We start from the raw sequence: 21,502 nt of genomic DNA, 5'->3' as shown, positions 1-21,502 counted from the left end.
CCTCGGGAGCGGAGAGGTGGGGGCAGAGACCCCCGGAGGAGAGACCTCCGCGGAGGAGAGACCAAGGGGGAGGGGAGACCTGGGGGAGAGACCTTCGGGAGGGGAGACCCCCGGGAGGAGACACCCAAGGCAGGAGAGACCGAGGAGCAGCGGAGACCTGGGGGGAGAGACCCCCTGGGAGGGGACACCCCCGGAGAGACCTCCGCGGAGGAGAGACCCCCGGGAGAAGAGACCAAGGGGGAGGGGAGACCCCAGGGGAGGAGAGACCCGGGAGGAGACCCTCCCACCCCAGGGGCTGAAGCTTGAGACGGCACGACCCCCTCTCCACAGCCGGGGACCTGTGCTCACCCGCCCCCTCGCCCCCCCCGGGGTTGGGGGGTCACCTGCGGCTGTGACCTGGGTCCGGGAGAAGCTGGAGGAAGCCGGGAAGCCGGGGCCGGACTCGGCGCCTCCCGCGGCGTCTGCGCCTGCGCGCGCCTGCCCGGTGCAGAAGCCGAAGGCCGGCGCAGTTCCGGTTCCGGCCGTGGTGGGTGGGGCCTAGGGGGGCGGGGCGGGGCCTGGGGGGCGGGGCGGGGCGGAGCGCGTCCCGCGAACCAGACGGACGTCGCTAAACCTGTGGCAGAGGGAGCTGGGAGCGAACTTTTTTTAAGTTCGTGGCCAGTGCATCCTTGAAGTACTTATTTTCAGGGGTGTGTCTTTGTGCGTATATGTGTTTTCAACTTTTCTTGTTGAGAATACATCCATCTGTAATACTTATGTAATCACATTAAGGATAAAAGTGGTAATAATAATAATACCAGTGATAGCTGGGTGGAATTAACCCAGCAGTATGAAGATCCTGAATGCCTTAGCGCCGCAGCTCAATCTCAGGCAAGCGGAGCGGCCGAGAGGATGCCCGCGTCTGTGCTTCCTGCTTCCTTGCCTTCCGCTGCCACCCTGGAGATACCCCGGTTCATCAACCAGCCTAAGTGTCAGGCTCGGCGCCAGGAGCCGGAGCACAGCTGAACTAGGCCACACCCAGCCATTTCCTTCTGATTCTTTAATGATTTAAAATAGTTTTATTTTTACAAATAAAAATCGTTTGTATTTAAGGTGAACAACGTGACGTGCTGATATACCTAAACATTGTGAGACGGCCACAGTGGAGCTAATGCCCTTATCCACCACCCTACTCATTTCTTGTGTTTGTGGTGAAAAGATTTAAAATCTATTCTCTGCAAATCACAAGTATAGGATACATTATTGTTAACTATGCCTGCAGACCTTATTAATCTTATCATTGAAAGTTTGTATTATTTGCTCAATAGCTTCCCTTTCTCCCAACCCTCGGCCTCTGGTAACCACCATTCTACTCTCCTTCACAATGATTTCAACTTTCTTTTTCAGATCCCCCCTGTAAATAGAATCATGCTGTATTCGTTTTTCTGTATCTGGCTTATTTCAATTAACACAGTGTCTTCTAGGGTAATTTATGTCACAAATGACAAGGCCCCCTTCTTTTCTAAATTTTATATAAAATTTAAAATTTTTCTTCCTTTTTACAGGTTAATATTCCGTATATATGAAAAAGCATGTAAAAAAAAAAAACTGGCCAGCTTAAAATAGTTTTCCTCCTTAAATAGAATTGATTAACCAAATCTTGAGTTACTTTACAGACAGCACTCAGTTCAGCTCAGTCGCTCAGTCGTGTCCGACTCTTTGCGACCCCATGAACTGCAGCTCGCCAGGCCTCCCTGTCCATCACCATCTCCCGGAGTTCACTCAGATTCACGTCCATCGAGTCAGTGATGCCACTACACAGGTACAAAAGGGGAACCCCATGTCTCCACAATGACTTTCAAATGAAGAACCTTCAGAAAACTAACAGAAATGTCACTGGAGCCCTTTACGAGGCAAGAAATCTTTCAATAAGGAAAACCTGGCTTCCAGCAGACTGACTTGAGACTACACAATCAGTTCCCAAGTTTGAAATTCCCCTAACCCCCTAAATTTCACCCTGAATGTTGGATGGGGGAAGACAGACCTGAGACCTGTTTCCCGTTTCCTTGCTGGTCAACCTCACAATAAGCCTCATTCTTTCCTCAAAAGCTGATGTCACAGTATTGGCCTCTATGATCACTGGGTAGTAATCCCTTGGTTGGTAGCGCAGGTGTGGGCGTGTGTACACACACACACACACACACACACACACACATTTTCCCTTGGTTGGTAATGCAGGTGTGTGACACACACACACACACACACACACACTTTCCATCCAGCTGTGGATGGACACTTTGGTTGTCTCCGTATCTTGGCTACTGCAACTAATCCTGCAGTGAATGTGGAGAGCAGGTGTCGCTTCAAGACAGTGAGTTCATTTAGGCTGGATCACAGAAGTGGGATTTCAGGATGATATGGCAATCCTATTTTAATTTTTCGAGGACCTCCCATACTGTTTTCCGTAGCTGATGTATCAACTTCCATTCTCACCAACGGTACAGATTCCCTGTTCTCCAATCCTGCCAGTGCTGCTGGCCCTTTCCCTTTTTGGTGATGGCCACTTTAATCGTGTGAGGTGGTGGCTCACTGTGGTTGATCTGCACTTCCCTGATGATTAGCGAGCCTGAGCATGTTTTCATAAACCTATCCCAGACCTCCTTACCTGAAACACAGATTAAGGGGTGATGAGAGGAAAGTGAAATGATCACATGGGTGGAGAAACTGCATGCCCTAGACTCTATGGAAACCAGGACACTGAAGAATGTGCCTACGGCTTTCTGGGGTTCCATGCAATGTCACTCCTGTCTGCAAGAGCACTGCCAAACGTCAAGGTATGCGCTCTGGCGGAGTCCTGGACGGAGGCAAACCTCTGCAGCGTTGACAGTCCTTGGAAACTCAAAGACGCCAGTCTATCCACCGGACTCCCTTCAGAGGCAAATAAATGTCAGGCGTCACTTACCACCCCAGCACTGGCAGTGCGACCCTTGGCCACGCCACGCACAAGGCCGGTGGCCTGCAGACACGAGCTAGCCTGGCCTGTGACCCTAAGGCTCCTGGGCCCAGCCCACCCGAGTATGCCAGCCCAAGCGCATCCCCGAGCCCGCCACTGAACACCTCTGTAACCCTCAATGTCCCCGAAACGAGCAGCGGTCGTCTGCAAAGCCTGAGCTGCCGCCTTGGCTGGTGGGCCGGGGAGAACTTAACAGCGCCTGCAGAGCGCTTCCCGGCGCCCGGCCATCCCACGACCGCGTCAGAACCCTAGGGGAACCGTAGGGCGGCGGAGCTGCGGAGGTTCCGACCTGCAGCCCGCCCAGCAGGGACCCCCGGCAGCCCCTCCCCATCAGGTCCTACCGGACGTGGAAAGCCCGGATGGAGCCAAGTGCGCATGCGCAGGAGCTCGCCGCCGCCGCCGCCGCCGCGGAGCGCGTTGATGACGTGTCCGGAAAACACAGGAAGTGAAACCTACGGGAGCCGCGGTGGCTCAGAAACGGTCGCCGCGCGACGCCGCCGGGGCTGGAGCGCGTGAATGGGAGCGGAGCTGGGGCGCGCCGGCCCAGGGCACCCGCCTTCAGCGAGGGCGCTGCCGCAGCATGGAGGACGACGCACCCGTGATCTACGGCCTGGAGTTCCAGGTGGGTCCCCGAACGGCCCCGCGGCGCCCGGTGCCGCCGAGGTCACTGCGGGGAGGCCTCGGGGGGCCAAAGGCCGCGGTCATCCGGGACCGGCCGAGGGCCCGCTAGACGCCCGGGGGGCGCGGCGGTCCGGCCCGTGACCCCCGGCCGTGGGAGACACCCCCCGCCTGCCTGCCGCCCCCGGCGGTCCCTGGGGCCTGACTCTCACGGCTCGCTTTGCTGTAATGGCTTGTGAACATTTCCGAGAGCCTTGCTGTTCCTGGAGGCAGGCGCTGTATCTGTATTACTATTACTGTTCTAACTTGGACACAGTGTTTAAATTTACACTAAAAGTTGCCAAGATGCAGGGGGAGTTCTTATATCCCCTTCACCGACTTTCCTCTAATGTTGGCGTCTTCCTGTGGCCCTGGGCACAGTGAGCAAAGCTTCGAAATTAGCTCTGAAACCATCCTGTTACGCTTCCCTGGGGGCTCAGATGGTAAAAGAATCTGCCTGCAATGTGGGAGACCTGGGGTTCGATCCCTGGGATCAGGAAGATCCCCTGGAGAGGGGCATGGCAACCCGCTCTAGTATTCTTGCCTGGAGAATCCCATGGACAGAGGAACTGACTTTAACTTCAGTTCAATTCAGTAGCTTAGTCGTGTCCGACTCTTTGCGATCCCATGAACTGCAGCATGCCAGGCCTCCCTATCCATCACCAACTCCCGGAGTCCACCCAAACCCATGTCCATTGAGTTGGTGATGCCATCCAGCCATCTCATCCTCTGTCGTCCCCTTCTCCTCTTGTCCTCAATCTTACCCAGCAGCAGGGTCTTTTCAAGTGAGTCAGCGCTTCACATCAGGTGGCCAAAGTATTGGAGTTTCAGCTTCAACATCAGTCCTTCCAATGAACATCCAGGACTGATCTCCTTTAGGATGGAGTGGTTGAATCTCCTTGCAGTCCATGGGACTCTCAAGAGTCTTCTCTAACACCACAGTTCAAAAGCATCAATTCTTCGGCACTCAGCTTTCTTTATAGTCCAACTCTCACATCCATACATGACCACTGGAAAAACCATAGCCTTGACTAGACAGACCTTTGTTGACTAAGTAATATCTCTGCTTTTTAATATGCTGTCTAGGTTGGTCATAACTTTCCTTCCAAGGAGTAAGCGTATTTTAATTTCATGGCTGCAGTCGCCATCTGCAGTGATTTTGGAGCCCCCCAAAATAAAGTCAGCCACTGTTTCCACTGTTCCCCCATCTATTTGCCATGAAGTGATGGGACCGGATGCCATGATCTTAGTTTTCTGAATGCTGAGTTTTAAACCAACTTTTTCACTCTCCTCTTTCACTTTCATCAAGAGTCTCTTTAGTTCCTCTTCGCTTTCTGCCATAAGGGTGGTATCATCTGCATATCTGAGGTTATTGATATTTCTCCCAGCAATCTTGTTTCCAGCTTTATCCAATCTTGATTCCAGCTTGTGCTTCCTCCAGCCCAGTGTTTCTCATAATGTACTCTGCAAATAAGTTAAATAGCAGGGTGCCATTATACAGCCTTGACGTTTCCTTTCCTTATTTGGAACCAGTTCATTTTTCCTTGTCTGGTTTGAACTGTTGCTTCTTGAACTTCGTACAGATTTCTTAGGAGGTGGGTAAGGTGGCCTGGTATTCCCATCTCTTGAAGAATTTCCCACAGTTTTGTGATTCACACGTCAGAGGCTTTGCCGTAGTCAATAAAGCAGAAGTTTTTCTGTAGTTCTCTTGCTTTTTCTATGATCCAACAGATGTTGGCAATTTGATCTCTGGCTCCTCTGCCTTTTCTAAGTCCAGCTTGAACATCTGGAAATTCTCGGTTCACACAGTGTTGAAGCCTAGCTTGGAGAATTTTGAGCATCACTTTGCTAGCATGAGAGATGAGTGCAACTGTGCAGTAGTTTGAGCATTCTTTGGCATTGCCCTTCTTTGGGATTGGAATGAAAACTGACCTTTTCCAGTCTGGTGAATTTAGCATTCAGTAAGTGTTATTCTGATTATTATAATGAAACAGGATTCTTATAGATGAGTTCTGCACACGGCAGTATCTCAGTGCCTGGGAGTAGGTGAGCTCTGCGCACGGCAGCATCCCAGTGCCCTGGGAGTAGGTGAGCTCTGCACACGGCAGCGTCCCAGTGCCTGGGAGTAAGTGAGCTCTGCACACGGCAGCGTCTCAGTGCCTGGGAGTAGGTGAGTTCTGCACACGGCAGCGTCTCAGTGCCTGGGAGTAGGTGAGCTGTGCACATGGCAGCGTCTCAGTGCCTGGGAGTAGGTGAGTTCTGCACACGGCAGCGTCTCAGTGCCTGGGAGTAGGTGAGTTCTGCACACGGCAGCGTCTCAGTGCCTGGGAGTAGGTGAGCTGTGCACACGGCAGCGTCTCAGTGCCCTTGGAGTAGGTGAGCTCTGCACACGGCAGTGTCTCAGTGCCTGGGAGTAGGTGAGCTCTGCACACGGCAGCGTCTCAGTGCCCTTGGAGTAGGTGAGCTCTGCACACGGCAGCGTCTCAGTGCCCTGGGAGTAGGTGAGCTCTGCACACGGCAGCATCTCAGTGCCCTGGGAGTAGGGAGCTCTGCACACGGCAGCGTCTCAGTGCCTGCGAGTCAGGAGCTGCTGCGCTTGTCAGCTGGCTCTCTCACACAGGGCTTCCCCTGTGGCTCAGCTGGTGAGATTCCACCTGCAATGCTGGAGACCTGGGTTCGATCCCTGGGTTGGGAAGATCCCCTGGAGAAGGGAAAGGCTACCCGCTCCAGTATTCTGGCCTGGAGAATTCCACGGACTGTATAGTCTATGGGGTCGCAGAGTCGGGCACGACTGAGCGACTTTCACACACGTGGTCTATCACTCAAGACTGATGCCTTAGCGACCAGTCGAGAACAGAGCTGTGTCCTGGGCGCCGGGCTCAACACTGCACATGCCTTCTGTGTAGTTCTGACATCAGGCACATTGTGCAGCCAGTTCAGCTCAGTCGCTCAGTCGTGTCCGACTCTCTGCGACCCCATGAACCGCAGCACGCCAGGCCTCCCTGTCCATCACCATCTCCCGGAGTTCACTCAGACTCACGCCCATCGAGCCCGTGATGCCATCCAGCCATCTCATCCTCTGTCGTCCCCTTCTCCTCCTGCCCCCAGTCCCTCCCAGCATCAGAGTCTTTTCCAATGAGTAAACTCTTCGCATGAAGTGGCCAAAGTACTGGAGTTTCAGCTTTAGCATCATTCCTTCCAAAGGAATCCCAGGGCTGATCTTCTTCAGAATGGACTGGTTGGATCTCCTTGCAGTCCAAGGGACTCTCAAGAGTCTTCTCCAACACCACAGTTCAGAAGCATCAATTCTTCGGTGCTCAGCCTTCTTCACAGTCCAACTCTCACATCCATACATGACCACTGGAAAAACCATAGCCTTGACTAGACAGACCTTAGTCGGCAAAGTAATGTCTCTGCTTTTGAATATGCCATCTAGGTTGGTCATAACTTTCCTTCCAAGGAGTAAGCGTCTTTTAATTCGTGGCTGCAGTCACCATCTGCAGTGATTTTGGAGCCCAGAAAAATAAAGTCTGACACTGTTTCCACTGTTTCCCCATCTGTTTCCCATGAAGTGATGGGACCAGATGCCATGATCTTCGTTTTTTGAATGTTGAGCTTTAAGCCAACTTTTTCGCTCTCCTCTTTCGCTTTCATCAAGAGGCTTTTTAGCTCCTCTTGATTGCAGCTTGTGTTTCTTTCAGTCCAACGTTTCTCATGATGTACTCTGCATATGAGTTAAATAAGCAGGGTGACAATATATAGCCTTGACGTACTCCTTTTCCTATTTGGAACCAGTCTGTTGTTCCATGTCCAGTTCTAACTGTTGCTTCCTGACCTGCATACAGATTTCTCAAGAGGCAGGTTAGGTGGTCAGGTATTCCCATCTCTTTCAGAATTTTCCACAGTTTATTGTGATCCACACAGTCAAAGGCTGTGGCATAGTCAATAAAGGAGAAAATAGATGTTTTTCTGGAACTCTCTTGCTTTTTCAGTGATCCAGCGGATGTTGTCAATTTGATCTCTGGTTCCTCTGCCTTTTCTAAAACCAGCTTGAACATCCGGGAGTTCACGGTTCACGTATTGCAGAAGCCTGGCTTGGAGAATTTTGAGCATTACTTTACTAGCGTGGGAGTCGTATTGTTAGACGTTATTTTTCCTGTGGTTGGAGTCCTCTTAACTAGTGAGTGACAGGGATTCTGGCTGAGATGGGCTTTCCGGAGGTGCACACGTGGGTGCTTCCAGAGGGCGTCTGTGGCTGAGAGGCGCTTCCCTGACCTTGCGCTCCGTAGCGTGCATCCCATGCTTCTTAATGACTTTTCAATCTCTTTAATCCCCCAAGTAACCTAGAGGTTTTGATCTTTGGTATTGGATGTTTGAGGTAACTAAAATGTTGTTTCCTGGGATTTTGGGCAAATTAGTGGAGTGAATTCTTGCCTTGGGTCTCAAGTATTTTATCTGAATATCTTCTCTTATCTTAAAAGAAGGAGCTGATTGTCGCGCTTCTTCACACAGCTCTCTGGCCCCGGCTTTCTTGAATCTGAAGAGTAATTACTGCGTGTGGGGAAAGAGCAAGTTAGCCAAGATGGTGGTGCTCAGGCTCTCTCGCCCCACATTTGGTAGTACGTGGTTCCGTAACAGTAGAGATAACTTACAGCTCTGTGCCTGTCAATGTCCCCACCTGGCCACCGCCATGTCTGTTCTGTAAGCACACTTAAGCCCTTGAGGCTGCCTGATGACTGCGTCCGCTGGGTCAGCCCCAAGGGAATATGGTGTTTCCTGCTGCTGCGGCTGCTGCGCCAGTCAGGAGAGAATCAGCATGTCGGCAGTTCTTAGAGCTCCTCGAGTTTTCCTGTAGGCTCCCCGCTGGCGCTGTGCCCACCCTGGGTTCTGCCGACAGTGTGCACAGCGAGGAGCAGTGGGACAGCTGACGTAGTCAGCAGGATGAACAGCCAGACGCGGGACCCGCCCCAGCAGAGAAAAAGAGAAAACGCAGCCACAGCAGAGAGTTTAGAGCTGGGTCAGGCCTGCTGAACCCACGCCTGCGAAGCCCCGAGGGCCCCTTGGGCCTGTGGACAGCCAGAGGGGGCGCTCAGGAGGGCAGGTGAAGCGCAGACAGTGCGAGGAGGGCCTGGGTGGTGATGGGGAGAGCAGCGCCCTCGGCTTCTGCTCTGGCCCGGCAGGTGCAGGAGCCTCTGGGAGAGGGCGGGCGTCTCGCAGCAGCACGCGGGCCGCCGCTCTGAGCAGCGCCCTGTCCGCCTCTCCGGCTCCTAACTGCTCCCTGCACGGGTGGCAGGCTTGGGAGCGTCTAGGGATGGCAGCAGGCAAAGGGGAGGCACGTCTGGGCCGATGTGCTGGCAGCGGGAGCTGACAGAGATCAAAGAGGAACGGGGGCTGCTGCTCCGCTCCTAGAGCGACGGAGACAGCTGAGGCCAGAGCGGCAGACGCTCGGTTTGGAAGGGCCACAGCAAACGGTATAAGCAGGTCCGGTAGAAGACGACATGGCGCCCGTGGACCTTCCTTCTGATGCCTTTCACGGGCTGGTCCTTAAATTGGATGGCTCCCTGTGCAGAGGTCTACGGTAAAGGCTGTGTCCTTACCTTTGGAAACTGGATCCCTCCCTACGTGGAGGCACACTGTACAGGCCGTGTCTGTGATGCAGGTTTAGGACAGTGTGCTGTTCAGGCTGTGTCTGTGATGTGCTACTAACCTCTGAATTTTCTCACAGATTTAGGACAGTTTGAAAGCCTTTGGAATCGTGTGTGGGCTGTGAATGCCACAAGATTCCCTCTTTGAGGGGGAGGGCCCAGCGCCTGTGGGGTGTTTGAAGGTCTTTAATAAAACCTGTCGGAGAAGGCAGTGGCACCCCACTCCAGTACTCTTGTCTGGAAAATCCCATGGATGGAGGAGCCTGGTGGGCTACAGTCCATGGGGTTGTGAAGAGTCGGACATGACTGAGCGACTTCACTTTCACTTTTCACTTTCATGCATTGGAGAAGGAAATGGCAACCCACTCCAGTGTTCTTGCCTGGAGAATCCCAGGGATGGGGGAGCCTGGTGGGCTGCCGTCTATGGGGTCGCACAGAGTTGGACACAACTGAAGCGACTCGGCAGTAGTGGCGGCAGCAATAAAACCCGCGGAGGCTTTCCTGCCGTCTCCCAAGGACAGCCGGCGGATTGCACTTGGCCATGGGGATGGCGTCCCTCCACGTGTGCTGGGAGGCCCTTCCAGCCCCGTGAGGGTGAGGGCTGCAGCACGAGGTCAGGTGGTAGCCGACACTGAGTTTGCTGCGTCTGGGGACGGAACTGTCTGCTGCAGCATCTGCTGCTGTTGCAGAATGTCCGCTCAAGGGTCAGCGTTACTCACCAAGGAGGTATCACAAAGATGGACTGTGTGCAGATTTTGAGGCCAGAGACCCTGAGTGGGTAGACTGTGGGGAAGGAGCACACTGGCCAAGGGGGCGGTGGCCAGACCCTCTTGGCCCACAGCCTCTTGCTCTCGCCCGGCGGTCTGTCAGTGCGGTTCTGTGACAGCTGGGATCACTCACAGCGCTGCGCGTGTGCGTCGCCGTGTACCCCTTCGGCCACGGGGAAGCACATATAAGCTGTCTGTAAGCGTATATAAGCTCCACTGAAAGCCCCTGAAGCTGCGTTCCATCTGTGTCTGCCGGGTCAGCCCCGAGAGGAGGGAACGCAGCGTGTCCGCTGCTGCGGCTGCGGCCCCCGTGTCTGAGCTCCCTCGGCCCCTCGAGGGTTCTCCCAGCGTCCCCGCTCGCGCCTGCCTGCCCTGTTCAGCAAGCAGTGTGGACAGAGAGACAACTGGTGTCCTCGGCAGAATGATGCAGCAAGACGTTGACCGCTGCCTGAAGGTCACGAGGTCTGGAGGGTAAAAGGAGGCACCGCTGTGCCGATAAGAGGCAGAAGAGCAGTGTAGAGCGGCCGCTGAAATGAGAAGGTGCCGAGCACGTTCGCCTTTCTCCAGCCCTTTGACTTGTGTTCATGGTTTTCGTCCTTTTTTGTGTGTTTAAAGAAACAAGCAGTGCTTTCAAGGCATTTAAGTCAGTTACTGAAAGTCTGGTTAAAATCAGCAGACCCTAAACCTTCCCCTTCCATCTTATCTGGTGAGAATAACCTATCTCAGCGTTTCCGAAGGTGTTTCTTCTGGTCTTGACCTGCCTGCTCTTACCTCCCGGACGTAGCCTGGTGACTGGACGCCGTGGCGTCTGAGGATTTTCGGCTTTTCCCCTGCTCTCCTGTCTCCCGTCAGACTCCCAACAGTTAATCACAATCTTTTGCCAAATCTTTGCTCAGGTTTCTCGTTTTTTAACTGCAGAATGTTATGTTGACTGCTGATTCGAGGAGGGCGCTCTGCCGTGTGCAGCCGGCATTTCAGGACTTTTGCTTGGGGACAGTGAGTATAGGCTCAGTGCCTTATTGTGTGTGTCTTGGCTTCTCCGGTTAATGCCTTGCTCACTAGCGGTGCTCACAGCGCCAGGTTTCTCTCCCCGGAGTTTCCCCTCCCTTGTCCTGCGTGCTTTTGAGCCGGTGCCTAAGTTCCTGTGTTTCTGTCACCACAGTGAAGAGCAACTGCCCGAGATGGCCGTGGTCGGGCGCCGTCGCCCTCGTTTTGTAGGCTGATATTTTAGGGCTTAACAGTAATCGTCGTCAATCCGCCAGTGGATCTGCTGCTTCCAAACCAACGCACAGGGACGCTCGCTGCCTTTAACCTGATGAACTGAGGCTCAGGGCCAGCCGTCTCACAGTTCCATCTCATAGACCTGCGGCGTCTTCCGAGGCTGCGGGAGTTCCTCTTCCGGGGTTTCTGTCCTTGCACGGCACGGGGTCTGGTTCGCGGTCCCCCGCGCCACGCCGGCTCAGGTTCAGCTGTCTTGGTGGCCTTGCCGAGCCTCTCCGGTCTGTTCTTCTCCCTCTCGTTTGAGGAGGTGATTGCTCTCCAGTTTTGTGAGTGTCCTTGTGTCTGATCGTGGGTTCTGGCCCTGCCGTGGCCCGTCCGCCTGGCGTCTGCACCTCCTGAAGCCTTTTCCCTTGTCTCCCTGCGGTCCTCCTTGCGGAGCTCCAGTGCTGAGTCCTCCCGCTGTGGGCTCTGCAGGCGGAGGCAGCCCGACCTGGCCCAGGCTGACGCATGCTCGCGGCTCCGGGTATTGCAGCGCTCGTTTCCCCTGGGGGCCCCCAGGGCAGCCCCCTGCTCTGCCCCCATGGAGCTCCGGCGGCCTCCTGAGATGCCAGGAGGTCCCCGCCCTGCTCTAGCTGGCGCCCCGGCGTGTGGGGGACCCCTGTTCTGGCTGCCCCCTCCGGCGGTTCCCGCACGGTCCCCGCGTTGCTTGGGGCGTGGCCGCCAGCGTCTTCCTCAGCATCTTCTCTCAGCGCCGACCTTCCCTACCTCGGAGGCCGTGTTCCCCGGGCGCTTTGGGATTGTAGACTCTTCACGCCCCTTCCTGCCCTTACAGGGCTTCCGGAAGTCTGAGGAGGGTGGGGCGAAGCCCAGGTGAACGTGGGCAGGCGGTCAGCCCCGCCCCCAGCTTCCTCCACTGCTGGACCTTGCAGGTCAGCCTGTGGCAGCTTCCTGAAGCCTTGAAACAAGCTCAGGGTTTTGGATTGAGTTTTTCCAGTTGGCTCTGCAGGAGACTTGGCTCAAACCCCCTGCTTTGCCCTCAGTGGGAGCCATCTTCTGCTCTGTTATTGAAGAATAATTTGTTAAACCAGTCGATGACTTAAATAATTTTGTTAAAAACGGTTTATATCTTTACTGTTTAATTTTTGTGTCCAATTACAGTTGTTTCCAGATCCTTCGGAAGCGCAGTTGGGTCACAGCTTGTACAAGAGTCTAGGGCTTCTCCTGCACGGTTCTAAGCTGCCTGGCGGACCCTCTGCCCCCGGGGCTTCCCCAGCAGCGGTGGAGGCGGCGCGGCCTGCGTGGTCTGTCCATCCGCCTCCAACCACGTGTGCCCTCTCCTTCCCCCTGCAGGCACGGGCCCTCACGCCTCAGACTGCGGAGACAGACGCCATCCGGTTTTTGGTTGGGACGCAGTCTCTCAAGTATGATAATCAGGTAAGTGTTTCTGACAAATGGATGCATGTTAATTACCAAGCCTGTTCTTAGTTTTATAGCCATTTTGTTCTTGATTTTTCAAGCCGCACATGAGAATTAATGCCACGCGAACAACAGAGCTTTCACTGGGATTTACATAGCCACCTGTACGAAGCGACTGGACGAGGGAATCTAAGCGTTCTCTGCAGCGCCGCAGCCCTAGTGTGGCGCTTTGTGTGCATTGGGGTCCCGGCGCACGTGGTCGAGGGCACCAGGGTACCTGGTTGGTGTCACCCCTCGACCCCGGCCTGTGGAGGGCTGGTTTGATGGCTCACGGCACTTTCTAGCTGAGGCTGGACGAGGCCGTAATCCCGTCTCAACGTGGAGTCTAGGCCGTCACTGATGCTCGATCCAGGGAGAGAGACAGGCTGTGGCCCGTGTCTCTAGGTTAGAAAGAATATTGGGTTCTCACGAGGTCAGGTTTTCAGCTTGGCCTCGGCCAGACCTCAGCTGTCTGGCCTTGAACGAATGGACCAACCTCGCCGGACTTCATCTTCCTCGTCCTCAAGTGGCGGCGGAGCCATGGAGGCAGGTGCGGGGATGTTGCGGAGACTTACCCTCCTCAACCCCGGGGGAACGCAGGCGAGGCCGTGCCACGTGGCGCAGCCCGCCTCCGTAGCCCCGCCCCCAGGGGCTGGTGTCAGTCGCCTTGCGGGACTGTCTGGTGCGGATGGGCGTGGTGAACCCACTCCTGTGCGGAGGCACGACTTCGTGTTGGCACGGTCACTGAGAGGTCATTTGGCGATACCCGTCTAGAGCTTCACACGTAAATGTTCACAGTATTTAACCTGTATTCCATACACCGAAAACATCGAGAAAGCTTTACCTACAAGGAGTATTATTGGGACGGTACAGAGGGTGGGGAGAAAACGGGAGGCAGTCACACTGTGCAAAGGTTAGATTGCAGAGTAGGACCTTCCAGTTGTGATGGGAGAGCCACGTGGTTACCCTGGCTGAATCTCCTTCCTTTCAGAATGGTGTTCACTCACTGCCTGCATGAAAGCTGAGGCTCACGAAAGCTGAGGCTCCTCAGAAGCGTCACAGCTGAAAAATTCTTAAGTGATTCTTAGATGTCAAGATCGTATGTAGTGTGTGATCACTAGTATGTAAATAAAAAAAATTGCAGTCTATACAAATATCAAACCAATCCATTGTATGCCTGAAGCTAATGTCCTGTCAACTGTACCTTTATATAAAAAAGGTATATAAAGTACAAAATTGCATCTCTGCACAGAATAAAGACCAGAAATAGGTCAAAAGGGCCCAAACCCGGTGCCGTGGTTATCTTCGGGGAATGTGAGTATGATGTAAGTTGTTTCCTTATAATTTCTGGTTTTCTGAGTTTGTTTGTGTTGCTTTTCTCCTGGAAGATGTCCGATGGGACTGATTTACTTAGAAAATGAGTTAGCCGTGGCCGTCCCAGAGGCAAGAGCCTGGGGTGCTGCTGGGGGGCTGGGGGGAGGAAGGCACCCAGTGCCAGTGGGGAGGCACGTGCCTCCTCTGGAAGGACCAGTGCAGCGTGTGGTGGGAGCGCTGAGGCTCGGGCACAGAGCCAGTGCACGACCAAATGCCCTCTCCCCAGCTGCTTGCTTTTCAGTTCCACTCAGTTCCGGGCCTGTACCATTGGCCTTTCCGGGAGAATATCAGTCTTTGTTTTCTTTTCTGGCCGCGTGTGAGTTTGCCAACCAAGGGCTGAGCCGCGTGTGTTTTAAGGTGGCGAGCCCCCTCCCCGAGTGCCCTGTCCCCTTCCCCGTGCTGCCTGCTTCCCGCAGCGAGGGCGTCCGGGCCTCCCTCTGTGTCCTCTCCACCCAGCGAGTCGTGAGTGTCCCTGTGTGAGTGCTGCGTGCATCCGCCTCCTGGGAGCGCTCGCAGCCGCCTGCAGCCTCAAGCTGATGAGAGGCAAAGGCAGACGCTGGGGGAACGGGGACTGGACAGGTCCCGGGAGTGTGTGGGGTGGGCAGGTGCCCTGGCCCTATCTCCAAACAGAAGACTTGGCCCTGAGTAGCTGCGTGGTTCCTCCCAGGGGCCCGGCTGGACTGTGGCGAGGTGGCCACTAAGCACCCCGTCTCCCCCGCCCCGCGCGTGCCGGCACTGTGACCCTCGGGCTGCTGAGGTTGGCCTTCCAGGCGGCCCCAGGGCCAAGCCCCCTGCCCTGCAGCTGTGACAGTGGCGTCGCGTGACCCCCCAGCCTGCCTGGAAGCCCCCCGCCCCTGCCCAGGCTGGGCGCTTGCTGGGAAAGGGGGCTGCTGGAGGGTCTCTGGCCCCAGGCTTCGCCTCAGGCCATCAGCGCCTCCCAGCAGCCGGCGATTCCCGGGGAAGTGCCCGGGGCCGGAGTCCATGCTCTTAATTCAGCTCAGCTCTTTTTCCTGAAAATTTCAGGAGCTGTCACAGATGCTGGCCTCTCTGTGTCTGATGAGCTGATTTATTCTCTGTGCTTTTTCTGTTGCCCGGGGCCCTGCCTGTGGTCAGAGCTGGTCAGGCCGTCCTGGAGCCTCCTCTGTCGTGGGCTCCCCTTCTCCCGGGGGGAGGTGCTCCTCTGGTTGGGAGCTGGGCTTTGGGGGGTTTATTTGCTTCTGCACTGGGCTTTCCCTGCAGAGGCCGCCTGCACATTGCTTGTCCCGTTGAGGAGCGGCCAGGCTGACTGCTGTGGGGTCTCCATGAGGCCCTTTCAGGTCTGCGCCTCAAACCCACCCCACGTGCACTTGCCCCCACCCCACCCCGTCCTCCCATCTCACTCTCAGGAATCGCTCCCCTCTTTGTGGTCTGAGAGCGCTGGTCTCACCGTATTGATTGCGTCCTGTGTGTCCTTTTTGAAGCAGTTCTGCTGCGTGTGTTTCTAGCTTATAGGTATACGTGTGGTCACGAGGAGTGAGCTGGCCGATTGTCCCATTGACCTGCTCGCGCCCCAGCTTTTCCCTGGCCCCTGACCACACGTCCCCTTGCTGTGGGCTGAATGCTGTGTCCTCCCCCCAAACCCGCACATGGGAGCCAACCCCGACGTGACAGCGGCAGGAGGGGCCCCTCTGGAAGGCACTGGGGCTGTGAGGATGGAGCCTCGTAAGGGTAATCTCCTGGCTGGTGGAAGGGTTGAGATGTTGTGAGAATCCCCAGCAAGTGACAGAGACGTGAAGTGAGCAGGCGCCGCTGCAGAAGAGCCCCAGGGGCCCTGCTGGGGCTGGGCGGCTCCAGACCTTCAGCTGGGAGCCACGAGGAGCCGTGGGCGCAGCGCCTGGAATCACCGTGGCACGAGCCTGCCTGCCTGAGGAGTTGCCTTCCTGAGCTGCAGCCTGCACAGCTGGCTTTGGATCCGGACGAGAGGCAGGGCGTGCCGGCGGGGAGGCCGTGGCGCCTGCTGGGGGCGGCTGAGCCGAAGCTTCTTGCCCTGCGGCCCCGTGGAGGGCCGCGGTCGGTGCCGGGAGGACTTCCACGGGAAGATGCCGATGCTTTACATTTCCTAGGGGGGAGCCTTCGCTGTTTAGTTTCCAGTTTTGCCACATTTTTTTTTGCCTCTGAATTTTCGAGTTTACCGAGTTCCGTGAGAGATGAAATGGACAGGGTGCATCGGCCTGGGGTCACGTGCTCACTTTCAGGACAGGGGCCGCTTTCTCTGAGCCCCAAATCTGTGAGAACTCAAGCGGCCTCGATTAACAGCACCTTCACAGGCTTCCTAGTAAGTTTGAAAACCCAGGCTCCTAAACCCTTACAGAGTGTTATCTATGCCCTTAGCTCTGCACAGCTAAGTCCAACGGTAAAATTTTAATAATGGTAAGTCAAAATATGAGTTTGAGCTTCATTGAAAGTCAAAGTCACTCAGTCATGTCCAACTCTTTGCGACCCCATGGACTATACAGTCCATGGAATTCTCCAGGCCAGAATACTGGAGTGCGTAGCCGTTCCCTTCTCCAGCAGATCTTCCCAACCCAAGGATCGAACCCAGGTCTCCTGCGTTGCAGTCGGATTCTTCACCAGCTGAGCTGCCAGGGAAGCCCTTGTGCTTCATTCCAAGCAATTAAAAGCATTTTAAAAGCTCAGCAGGGGCAGTGAAGACCTCAAGCAATACTTGCACCCCAGCCGAGCACGTGTTCCCCCTTCGGAGCCAACGGGAATTACTCTGTCTTCCTCATACCCGTCATTTTTGCCCTCGCCGTAACCGTAGTGTTTCTCCATGAGGTAACTTGTTTTTGTAACTGGCCTGCAACTGCACGTGTCAGTGCGGGCGCACGTGACGTGAGCGGTGCACGTGGCGGTGCCCTGGGCGTAGGCAGCTGGATCACAGCCTCTCTGCTGGGATGCGAGCTGCCTGGTCCTCCGCGGACCTGCTGTGGTGTGGAGCCCAGCGTTGTGGCGTGGGGGTCCACGGCGCATGCTCTGGGACGAGCCTCACTGCTCCAACTTTGTCAGCCCCGGTTTCTTCCCCTGTAACCGTGGCTAGTAATGATAGATCGTCCTGTCACCACCGAGCTCTTTTCAGGATTAGAGGAGCCAGCGTGGCACAAACAGCTCACGCGCCTGCGGCGTATCCGTCGCCATTGCCTCGACCCCTGCTTGTCTGCGGTGCTGACGCCCCCTGCCCTGCCTGAGCGTACCTGACGGAGGACGTGTCCCGGGGCCCAGGCCGTGAGCCTGCTGTGGGCGAGGACGTGTGGAAAGAGCCTGGACTCTGAAGCTTAAAGGGCACATTACTAGAGTGTCAGATTGGGAGAGGTGGGCCTGGCGGGGGTGGACTCCTCCCCACCCCTGCCGTGGAGGGCGGAGGCTGACGTTTCCCCGCCGAGTGCCTCGCTGGCGAGCGGAGGAAGACCCGCGCGCGGACCACGGAACAGAGCCTGGCTGGACGCCCTGCAAAAGAGGAGCCTGCCCCAGGCGGGTGCGGGGTCTCTGCGGGTGCGGGAAGTGCGGGAAGGGGTCAGGCTGGAAGGACGGCTCCCCAGCCAGGAGCCGCCCCGTGTGCAGGGGAGGGTGTGCGCGCCCCCGGGTCCACGGCCCCAAAGGAGGACCCGGAAACCAGCGCTCCCGTGCTCCCGACGCGGGGGTCCTGATGGTGCTCCCGGCTGAGGAGTACAGCTCAGCGCATCCTTTTCTCAGCGCTCACGGATTTTCTGATAAGGAGGAAACGTGTCAGATACTTAGAAAGAAGCTTCTTGCTCACTCTTACAACACAGAAATTGTTGCTGGTTTTGTGTGTCGCCGTTTAGTCTGGGTGCCCATGTGACTGTGACTGTCAGGGACTTTATGTGGAAGCTCTCCACCCGGAGTATCCCCAGACCCGCTGTGAACACCACACTGGGCTGTGAGTGCTGGGGAAACTGACTGCAAATGGGTTCAGAGATCAACAGCTGTGTTGCTGGCGTTTAACCTCCTCACTGCCCCCAGCCTCTGCCTCTGCCGGGCTGCGTGGTCCCAGCAACCCCGGGACCTTTGTCCCTGCGCGGTCATCGCACTCCGGGACACTGCAGCTCGGGTCGCACAGGCTGTAGGGGGCAGTGGTGGGCTTTGAGTTCTGCCCAGGCCGGCCCTCGAGGCACAGGGGAACGATTCCATGTGAGAACGTGATAGGAGGGAAGCAGCCAAGGACACAGCCAGAGGCCCTGGGCCAGCAGGGGGAGGTGCTTCGGGTGTCATGGAAACGTGTTTTAAAATAGCATTTTAGTGTTTGTTCTGACTGTAAAACAGTGCTTGAAAAAAATTTAAAACTAAAGCCAAACCACAAAGAAGTAAAGGAAAAGCCTCTATAATTTCATCACCCAAAGGAAACCAGTCACTTTCTGATTCTCTGTCTGGGATGTGCTTACTTTTTAGCAAAAAGCACCTGGAGCGTTTGCGTGGCTCTTTTACCGGTTCTTTTTTCCTTCTGTCCCCTGGAGAAGGGATAGGCTGCCCTCTCCAGTGTTCCTGGGCTTCCCTGCTGGCTCAGCTGGTAAAGAATCCGCCTGCAGTGCAGGAGACCCTTGTTTGATTCCTGGGTCAGGAAGATCTGCTGGAGAAGGGATAGGCTGCCCTCTCCACGATTCCTGGGCTTCCCTGGTGGCTCAGCTGGTAAAGAATCCGCCTGCAATGAGGGAGACCTGGGTTCGATCCCTGGGTTGGAAGACCCCCCTGGAGGAGGGAAAGGCTCCTCTCCAGTACTCTCGCCTGGAGAATCCCATGGACTGTATAGTCGGTGGGGCTGCGAAGAGTCGGACACGACTGAGGGACTTTCCCTCTCACCCTCATGCATGTAATGGACCCTCCTCCCGGCACTGAATGGTGTCCAGAGAAGAGAAGCTGGCTCCACAGTGCTGTGTTACGGTCGGTTCGCCTGAACAGCCCCCGTTGCCAGGCGCATGTGGCTTCTGTGTTTCCCTGTGGCAGTCACTGCCACAGCGAGCACTCCTGGTTGGATATAGGTCTTCGTGCAGATCCATGATTATCAGTATAAACTGAGTTAGAAAACTGCGAATTTTATTTTCCCCAGTGTTGTTAAGAGAGTGAACGTGAACATCATTTTCATTCCTCTAGAAATTACCCGGAAGAGCGTGGCACCAGCATGTTTAACTTTTCATTTAGTGGCTGAGACACGACGCTGTCGGCACTGCCGCATGATCAGAGGCGTCGACGGCTGTCGGCCTTGCCCTTAGGAAGCGTTTTAAGCGGTGCTGACCTGACGTGCAGCGCTCTCTCACCCCTTCCATCCTCGGTGCTTCCAACATGAGTTGTGTCTGCTGCGGAGGGGCCCGGTCGGGGCTAAGCCTGGTCCTCGGCAGGCAGCAGCGCCCTGCCCTGCTCAGCCGAGCCGCAGGCCTGGGACGGTCACGGCGGGTGGCCCCTTCTTGGAGGCTCCGGCCCTGACGCCGGTCGTGGCCTGACTGTGCCCGATGCGGGGCGCGGGCAGAGCCTTCCACGTCTCATCTGGAGGGCTGGGCGTGGCGGGGGCAGGGTCCTCCGCTCCCAGGCTTAATCCTTGGCGGGGATTCCACGCTCGTTTTTTGAGAGGCATAGAGTCAGACGCCTGTGTAGAAGTGAATGCTTTCAGCACAGAACGGAGCTGGCAACGGTGTCGAGGGTGCGCCCGGGTCTCCTGCCAGTCTCGGTGGTCTGTGAAGGTGAGTGGGAGGTGTGTGAGCTTCTGACCGGCTCTTTCCTTGTGTCTGTAGGTCCACGTCATAGACTTTGACGACGAGAACAACATCATCAATAAAACTGTGCTCCTGCATCAGGCGGGGGAGATCTGGCACATTAGTGCCAGCCCGGCAGACAGAGGCGTGCTGGCCACGTGCTACAGCCAGGGTGAGTGTGCCCGGGGGCAGCCTGCTACAGCCAGGGTGAGTGTGCCCGGGGGTGGCCTGCTACAGCCAGGGTGAGTGTGCCCGCGGGTGGCCTGCTACAGCCAGGGTGAGTGTGCCCGGGGGCCTGGGTGCCCGCGGGCTGCCTGCTACAGCCAGGGTGAGTGTGCCCGGGGGCCTGGGTGCCCTCGGGTGGCCTGCTATAGCCAGGGTGAGTGTGCCCGGGGGCCTGGGTGCCCGCGGGCGGCCTGCTACAGTGAAGTGAGTGTGCCCGGGGGTCTGGGTGGCTGTGGGCGGCCTGCTACAGCCAGGGGGAGTGTGCCCGTGGGCAGCCTGCTACAGCCAGGGTGAGTGTGCCCGCGGGCAGCCTGCTACAGCCAGGGTGAGTGTGCCCAGGGGCCTGGGTGCCCGCGGGCGGCCTGCTACAGCCAGGGTGAGTGTGCCCGCGGGTGGCCTACTACAGCCAGGGTGAGTGTGCCCGGGGGCCTGGGTACCCGCGGGCGGCCTGCTACAGCCAGGGTGAGTGTGCCCAGGGGCCTGGGTGCCCGCGGGCGGCCTGCTACAGTGAAGTGAGTGTCCCTGGGGGTCTGGGTGCCCGTGGACCACTTGTTGCAAGAGTGAGTGTCCCTTGGGGTCTGGGTGCCTGCGGACGGCCTGCAACAGTGAGAGTGAGTGTCCCCGGCGTTCTGACTGCCTGTGGAGGGGTGGGCGTGTGGTCCCTAAGCTGTGTACTCAGGGAAGTGCTGCTTCAGAGAGAAGCTGAGATACTGCGGGTAGAGAGAGACTGTAATAAGCGGTTATTATAGTCCAGAGCCCAAGAAAGGAGGCTGGAACCACAGCTGTGCCCTGAGCATTGACCCCAGGGCAGGGGAGGGACAAGCCTGAGGGCCTCCACTGGGGGGCGCAGCCACCCTCATCCTCACTCTCCCGCACCCTCAGAGGGCGGTGGGCTTGCGTTAGGGATCAGGGTCCGGGAACCACGCCTCTCATTGCTGCGCAGGCTGCAGGCTGCGTGCTGCCGCGCCTCCACGGGCTTCCGCCCGGTCCACCGTTCACTCTCCTGTCTCTGGGACCCTTTACCGTGTGTACAGCCTGCGTCGCTACAACCTGCAGGCAGGCAGCATCTTGCAGAGTTCTGTTCTCTCTTGGAAAATGATAGCGAATTTGCTGTAGGTTGAAGTAACCTAGACATTCAGACACTTCCTCCGAGCAAGCCGCCCTCCCACCCGTCCAGCGCCCGTCGGGGTCACGGGAGGGCTGGGGACAGTGCAGCGTGTGCCCACACGCTATCGATAGGAGCCAATTCTGACTTCAGCTGGCCCGTGTGAGTGGGGAACCGCCGGAGGGGGAGCCGTGTCGGCAGTAATCCCCGGGGACCCTCTTCCACGTGCAGCTTGCTCGGGGCTCCTGGGTTCAGGGCCGGGCACGGGGTGCTGGGGGTCACCGCATCAGCCACACTCGCTTCTCAGTAACCAGAGTGCCACG

General features: G+C 56.6%; 2 protein-coding genes across 9 annotated transcripts in view; one reads left to right on the top strand and one right to left on the bottom strand.

The window, feature by feature from the left end:
• TRAPPC12 (trafficking protein particle complex subunit 12) overlaps positions 1–501 on the bottom strand; it is a 37,750-nt gene extending 37,249 nt beyond the window's left edge. For 2 of the 4 annotated variants that reach the window (XR_011254151.1, XM_069575196.1), the window contains exon 1: positions 384–501. The gene's annotated coding sequence lies outside the window, so the exon portion shown is untranslated. Of the gene's footprint in view, positions 1–348 lie in introns of all 4 variants that reach the window. The other 2 variants (XM_069575197.1, XM_069575198.1) reach the window with 2 other exon arrangements.
• A 2,900-nt stretch (positions 502–3,401) lies between these two features.
• Positions 3,402–21,502, top strand: part of EIPR1 (EARP complex and GARP complex interacting protein 1) — a 67,693-nt gene continuing 49,592 nt past the window's right edge. For 2 of the 5 annotated variants that reach the window (XM_069575189.1, XM_069575188.1), the window contains exons 1-3: positions 3,430–3,614; positions 12,633–12,716; positions 19,889–20,021. In XM_069575189.1, the coding sequence (XP_069431290.1) occupies positions 3,573–3,614; positions 12,633–12,716; positions 19,889–20,021 (259 nt within the window). In that variant the 5' untranslated portion in view covers positions 3,430–3,572. Of the gene's footprint in view, positions 3,615–12,632; positions 12,717–19,888; positions 20,022–20,481; positions 20,537–21,502 lie in introns of those variants that run through there. The other 3 variants (XM_069575190.1, XM_069575194.1, XM_069575195.1) reach the window with 3 other exon arrangements.

Source organism: Ovis canadensis, chromosome 2 (assembly GCF_042477335.2).
Source record: "Ovis canadensis isolate MfBH-ARS-UI-01 breed Bighorn chromosome 2, ARS-UI_OviCan_v2, whole genome shotgun sequence".
Lineage (NCBI taxonomy): Eukaryota > Metazoa > Chordata > Mammalia > Artiodactyla > Bovidae > Ovis > Ovis canadensis.
The sequence above is the reverse complement of the archived record's forward strand: the minus strand, read 5'-3'. Positions and strand labels throughout refer to the sequence as shown.